The sequence below is a fragment of the Adiantum capillus-veneris genome, chromosome 28 (genome assembly GCF_014529385.1).
Source record: "Adiantum capillus-veneris isolate H3 chromosome 28, ASM1452938v2, whole genome shotgun sequence".
In the NCBI taxonomy this organism is placed as follows: Eukaryota; Viridiplantae; Streptophyta; class Polypodiopsida; order Polypodiales; family Pteridaceae; genus Adiantum; species Adiantum capillus-veneris.
The window spans coordinates 116614333-116621463 of record NC_140958.1 but is presented as its reverse complement, the minus strand read 5'-3'; the positions used below and the strand labels follow the sequence as shown (position 1 = coordinate 116621463).

Below are 7131 nucleotides of genomic sequence, written 5' to 3'. Positions count from 1 at the left end.
AATATGGCATTCTTGTAGGTTTGAAGCGTTAAGCGGCCAACGGCGGTGCAAATCAATTCATTAAGGTCCAATTGACTTTAGCGATTCGCACTTTTATGCATTGATCTCAACTTTGTTTGTACATCTTTAACATTGTTTTTTTTTTTGCGGTGTAGGTACCATGGACTCCAACCCAAATCAATTTTTCGACTGCCAACGGGAAGATGATGACCCTATTCTCTCCCAACCTCCATTTTCTCAATCCACTTTCTATCCATTTCCCCACCCTTTTTTCCACATGCCAGCTCATGGCTACCAAGCCACGATGAACTCTCCCTCCATCTCTTCTAATTCTCCCTTTATGTTTAGATCCCCGAACTATGGATCTCAAATTCCACCACCTCATCCCTCTCCTTATCTAAATGCTCATAACTCACATTCTCCTATGGCTACACACCCTTCTCATCCCTTGCCCCCTTTGAGTGCCACTAGTCCTAACTCCAATATGGAGTGCGCCCCCGATCATGTGGCATCCACTCCATCACCCAACCCGACCCCTAATCCCATGCGAGCTTCTCAACCCAAGGCAAGCCGTGCCAAATCATCGAAGAGGAAAGAAATCACTAACGAGGACATTGTGCTACAAAACCAAACCACAACAAAGAAGCCCAAATCCTCAAAGAAGAAGAGCACCATCGACTTGGAAGATGATGATGAAGGCGACAACAAGGAAAGCAAGTGGAAAGATTGATGGGTGGACCAACTCATTCATACCCGGGGGGGCATGAATGAGGAGTTCAATAATCTTGGGAAGCAAGGGATTAATTTATGGGCAAAGGTGGCTACTAAACTACTCGCCACCTACCCTGACTTTGATAAAGATAGTGAAAGTTGCAGCAAAAAGTGGCAAGCACTATTGCAACAATACCGTTAGGACAAAGCCCATAACTCAATTTTTGGTAATGATAGGAGGCATATATGAAAATGGTTTGACATAGTGGATGAATACTACCATGCCAGAGACATTGTTACTCCTGTTAGACACGCTTCTTCATCAACAATGGAGGATGTTACCCCAACAACTGGTGACACCTTAGAAGAAAACCCCTCCCCACATCAAGAGAAGACCCAACCCACCATGTCCTCAAGCCGAAAAGTCGCTCCGAAGTACGAGGAGTCCTTGGACGAGATGGCCGGTATAGGGAAACTTCTCTTGGAGCATCTCAAGGAGACCGCTAGCCAGAACATTGCCTTGGAGAAGGAGAGGCTCAATATACTAGCTGCAATGCGCATGACTATGAGTGATTTTTGAAGGAGTCTAGGGGGGGTGACAAGTAGTTTTAGGCTTTCCATGTTTCACAGCTTCTATGTTTTTTCAAAGTTTTGTTGTAATTTGTCAAAGCGTCCAAAGCTTGCAGATTTTATTGTTGTGCTTCCGAAGTGTATGAAAATGTCTCAAGGTTTCAAAGTCTGAAAAAATGCAATAAATTATAGTAGACCGTGAACTAAATATCTTGTACCCTTTCAACGATTGCAGGATTCAATGGCCATATCCAAGGAAATGGCTCTCTATTGTGCATGGTTGTGTTCTTTAGCCATTTATGAATTGCTAAAGGAGCCCAACTTTCGCAACGATGAGTCCATAGTGCAAACTTGGTTGCTTGTTTGCGAGAGCATGGCACGATCTGTAAGCCTCAAGAAGATCGCCAACTGAAGGAGGGGCCATGAACGACGGCGAGCGTGGGCATACCCACGTCCACAAGGCTTTGTTTGATGCTATCTCCTAAGTGCTTACAATGCTAGCATGTTCAAGCGCCTTCTAAGGGTCAACAAAGAAACCTTCAACTACCTTTGTGGGAAGCTTCCACCCTTCATGCATAAGAAATCCACAAACTTTTGCAAGACTATGCCAATAGAAGATAGAGTAGCCATCGCTCTTACCAGACTTGCTATTGGCGATGGACTCTTGGGCATTGGTGACACTTATGGATGTGCCAAGAGTACATCTTGTGGAATTGTACTTGATTTTTGCAAGGCAATCGTGAAATCTGGCCTTAGGGATATGTACATCAGATACCCTTCAAGATCTCGACTTGCGACATTGGCGCGTGAGTTTGAGGCAGCAAGAGGAATCTCCTTTGTTGCTGGTGCGATAGATGGTTCCCACATTCCCATCATTGCACCAAGGGAAAACCATTTGACTACTTAAATTGAAAAGATTTCCACTCTATTTTGTTGCAACTAACCCTATCTGCTAATTGTTCAATATGGAATTTTGATGTTGGATGGGCCGGATCAGTGCATGACTCCTTGAATTTCACTAGAAGTGAGCTAGGACAAAGATGTGCAAAAGGGAAACTAGGCTACTACTGTCTAGTTGGTGATTGCGCTTATCCGGCACGACCATATATGCTAGTGACTTTCAAAGGGTGCAAGGAAGGGCTGTCACGTCTCAAGTACTACTGGAATTTCATTCAATCAAGCACAAGGATGTCTATTGAGAGAGCTTTTGGAATGTTGAAGGTAAGGTTTAGAATTTTGTTAAAAAGATGTGACATGAATCTACGCTATGTGCCAGATCTTGTAGCAGCTTGTCTTGTGCTTCACAACCTTTGTATTTTCCATGGAGAATCTTTTGATATGAAGTGGGTGCAGGAGGCAGAAGTAGAATTGGCGGGTCACGGTGGGCATGTGGCAGAGGATCGAAGAGTAGGTGCTACATCCATGATGGAGCTTATGGCAACACGGGATGTCGGAATAGAGGAGGCTATGGAGCGTGCACACGGCAGCGATGAAGGAGGTTCCAATGACCTTGGAGTAGGCTCCAAGAGGCGAGACAATATTGCAAAGGCAATGTACAAAGAACATGCACAGATGAATGTCCAAGAAATTTTTGGAAATGAGGATTTAGAGGAAGTAGATTCATAACCATCTTCAAGTCAGAGCTTTTCTAACAAATGCATTCAATTTAATAATTTTTATGCTATAATTTTTATGCTATGGTTTGTACTATGCTTTATTGATGCAAATGCTAAATGCTTCTACCTTTCACTCTTTGTTCCTCCGCCGCCCAATGTTCACACAAGCCGATGGAAGAAAATTGAGTGACTTTTTCTTCCACCCTCTATGTGAACAAATGGGTGGCGGAAGTGTGCATTAGGTAACTCTACCACTTGGAAAAGCTACTTTTAGAGCCTCTCTCCCGCCGCATCGATGTGAACCTAGCCATAGTTGATGCGAAGAGGTTTTGTAGAAGTTTAAAGGAATCTATCCCTAACTTCGTTTATTTTCCAATCCTTGGTAGTTTGAATTTATATTTTAGGAGCTACAAAGTGCATGTGAGCCTCACACAGAGTGATGGTGATTCGAGGTGTGTGTGTGTGTGTGTGTGTGTGTGTGAGAGAGAGAGAGAGAGAGAGAGAGAGAGAGAGAGAGAGAGAGAGAGAGGGAGAGAGAGAGAGAGAGAAAGAGAGAGAGAGAGGATAGAGAGAAAAAACCACTCACAACTAGAGCAAAGACTCTCAGATAGGTCCAATTTTGGCTTTGGGCTGCAGCCCCAATTTTGGTTGCAACCCTATGGCCTCCTCATATAAACTCGTAGCCTTCCATCATTTTCTCTGACCAATTTGGCATGAGCAATAGTCCTCGCTCTCTCTGTATTCCTTTCCTTGCATTTTCCGAATACTGACACTTCCTTAAATTCAGTACAACGCTTGAATTGAGCACGTAGAAGCAGGTGACCCCAAGGATATGAATACAACTGAGGCCAAGTTTGGTAGGTTCATGAGATCACAATACATGGGATAGGCTTAGCATTTGACAAGGTGCAGTAAGAAATCCGAGTTTTGGAGGTCTACACTACGGGGAGACACCAGGAGTTTTAGACATGTTCTAATGATGGAAAACTTCTTGATAATATTTATCACCTTGAAATTCTTACTTTATAGTGTAGTTAAGTTACAATCTTATCTTTAGACTTTACAACCTAGGAAATGTGATTTATAGGCATAATTTAAGATGTTAAAATAATTCCATGATAAAATATTTCACTTTCCAATCATGAAAAATATTTCCTAAGGTAAGAATGTGTACTTTAAGAGATGTCATTCTAATGTAACAATGCTCATTTTCTACATATGAAAACTTTTAAGATGAAAATGTTCACTTCCAATGATACTTTTACAAGATTTCTATGCTTGGAAAGTGAGATTCACAAAGTTGCAAAACTTTCATACCATAGTCTTTATCAAGATAGAAACATGAATATTCCTAGTTTAATTATCCACTCCAAAATTGAATGTATTTAATATCTTATTAATTGAATGTATATAGTGATAGCCGTTTTTCGGCTTTCCATAATTGCCATACTAGATTACTCCACCCTACCAAATTCACCCAAACGCTATGGCTATCCCTACCATTTCACTGTACATAGGCGTGTGTGAGTTAGGGGGCTTTTCCCATATCTTCTTAAAAACCCTCAGCTAGCTAGTCACTGAGCTAGGTGAGCCAAAAGACATTAAAAAAAAAAAAAAAAGTATATTATGGCCTCTTTGTGTGTAAATATTTCATTGTATATATGGCCTAAATATAGGGATTTTTTATAATTATTTTGGTATTTTATTTAAATATTTCTACTTAGGTGTGTGTTTTATTAAACCTATGTACACCTTCTTTCATCCTCTTACACCATAAGTATATTTTTTGCCAATATGTACATATTCTAACCTCATTTTTTTCCTTTATACAAATCACTCCCACATTTTCACCCTCACCCTCGTGAAAACAAAAAATTGATTTCTACTCATTAGTTACGTTTATTATATTATTTACTTGCATACCTTTTCCTCTTTCACCCAAAATAATTCAAGGAGGGACCATATCATATGATTCCAATATCTTTCCATATCCATAACTCCTCCATATTTTTATTATTATTTTTACTCATTATTCTAACACCATGTGCTCATTGAGCTAAAGTCCATGAATAGTCCATACACTAGTCCCACCATGTATATATTTCTTATTTCACCAATAATCCTCCTCCATGCATGGGTCAAGGGCAACTTGAATGCTTTGTATTATAATATGACAAAGGAGGGGCTCACTCTTGGATGCATTGTACAAATTCAACAAAGGAGGGGGCCACTAAAAGACTTTTGCAGGCATAAAAAACAGGCTTTTTGGTGAGAATTTTGGCACCTATCTCCACTCTGAATTTGGAGCGGTGGTCAAAAGAGAAAATGTAGCCCACGCTCTGAATAATCACCTCAAATGTTTTCATGATTTTTGGAGCTACCAGCGGTGAGCTATGATTTTTTGAGTGGACCCCAGTCTGCCCACTTTTCTCACAAGTAGCCCTTAGTCTTCTCTCACCCTTCCACACACCTACTCACTCTTACACATCCCTCCCTCTCCTTCCCTCACTCAAACCTGCAATTTCCATGGCTTCTCCCACCCTCTTCACCATTACCCTTCTCTCTCATCCCTATAGTTCTTTTATGAACCTCTACATACATACACCCTCTCCATGTCTCTCTCTATTGCTTCTATGTTACAATTTCATTTACCTCTCCTAAAATATCTAAAATTCAGCATCTTAACCATGATAACTTCTGCAAATTGAGGATTTTTCATCAACAAATCCTCTTTTCATCGTGGTGGTCAACCGTGGCGGCGGCGTAAAGAAGCGAAGAAGAAGAAGAAGACCAGCGGTCATTTTTTCCACAATCTACACAAGGGTGAGTTCAAGCTTCTTCAAAGCTTCACCATCTCAATGATTCTCTTTTAATTCACCCCTCTTCCTTCATCAAATCAACTCACTCTACCCATTGTAAATGTAACATTAACTTTCTAGTGATTACTAACAACTAACATACTAACACAAAATAGCATTGACCTAACCATAAAAGACACCTCACCTCAAGACATGTATAGTAACTCTCTCTCTCTCTCTCTCTCTCTCTCTCCCCTTCCTTAAAACTTACTTTCACCTTATCTACCATCAATAATGCTCTCTTTTGAGCCCACACCCATGACTCAAGCAGACAAAGAAGGCCCGCAATGTTTTGATATTCAAAAAAATCATAATCCTGATTTGTTAGCTTGTAAATTAGGATTTCCAATAATCTTAATATGGGGTCTCCAACCTATAAATAGGCCCCTCTCCTTCTTGTAAAACAACCTCCAACATCTCACATAGCACCCCAACACTCTATGCGTGAGGAGAGACTTAGGTGTAGCAACCACTTGTGAGTTTCACTCTTGGTGTGAGAGAAGCTTTCAAGCTACACATTGCAAGTGAGAGAGCGTGAGTTCCACAAATCTCAAAACCACTATTGTATATGCTCTTTCATCATCAATAAATTGAGGTTTGGTGCATCAAAGGCGTGATTCGACGTTTAAATCTTCGGCCTTCCATTTGTGCAATACGGTTTGGTGAATTCAAGGTGACTTGTGTATTTGAGTTTTTATCGGTTGATCTTGATTTTAGAAAGTGTTTTGGTGTGTTTTCCATTGTCAGTTTTGTGTCCATTGTAAGAGGGTATTGTGGTGAGAGGTCTCCCACACCCTAAGACAGTGTGTGTGTGTTTTGGCAATATTTAGCAATCACTAAGCATTGAGTGAGTTTTATACAAGTTCTACGATAGCATCATAACGAACCATCTCCATTTGCAAGTCACAAATAAGGTATTACGCAAGATCCTTTTCTCTCTCTCTTCCCTTTTCTCTAGCTCTCTCTGGTCCAGTTTGTGTGCGTCTTGGTGTGAGGTTGTTTGTGTGTGTTGTGTGGTGCATCTTCTTCGTTGTGCCAAAATATCTCTTGCGTCCTAGTTCGCATACCATAACTAGGTGGTGCCCCTATCTTGTTTGGGTTTGGCTGTGGGTTTGTTGTTGTGTTGTGCTTGTGGTTGCCCCAGCCCCAATTGAGCAGCACGGGAGCCTTCAGGGGTGTTTAGAGGTCGCCTCTCTTGTTGCCCGCCCCGGACCGCCTCAATTTTGGTACCCCCACTGAGGACAGACTTGTGTATGTTTTGTGTAGGCTCAACCTTTAGCATAATCAAGTAGCTTGCATGAATCACGAGAATTTGTATGATCCCTTCATTCCCATTGCAAGGCAAAAGGTACACATAATTGTTAGTACTAAGTTGC

At 41.1% G+C, this 7131-nt stretch overlaps 1 protein-coding gene across 1 annotated transcript; it reads left to right on the top strand.

Annotated features, from left to right (window-relative positions):
* Positions 1 to 160: 160 nt before the first annotated feature.
* Positions 161 to 1453, top strand: LOC147421154 (uncharacterized). The gene is made up of 2 exons (XM_086504082.1): positions 161 to 616; positions 1361 to 1453. The coding sequence occupies exons 1-2, from the start codon at positions 161 to 163 to the stop codon at positions 1451 to 1453; spliced, it is 549 nt and encodes a 182-aa protein (XP_086360208.1).
* The last annotated feature ends 5678 nt before the right edge of the window (positions 1454 to 7131 follow it).

Excerpts from the sequence above, each read along its gene's own strand:
- LOC147421154 (XM_086504082.1), top strand. The coding sequence starts at position 161 with ATGGACTCCAACCCAAATCAATTTTTCGACTGCCAACGGGAAGATGAT. Across the intron at positions 617-1,360 it reads AAATCACTAACGAGGACATT|TTTTGTTGTAATTTGTCAAA; the intron begins GTGCTACAAAAC and ends GTTTTTTCAAAG.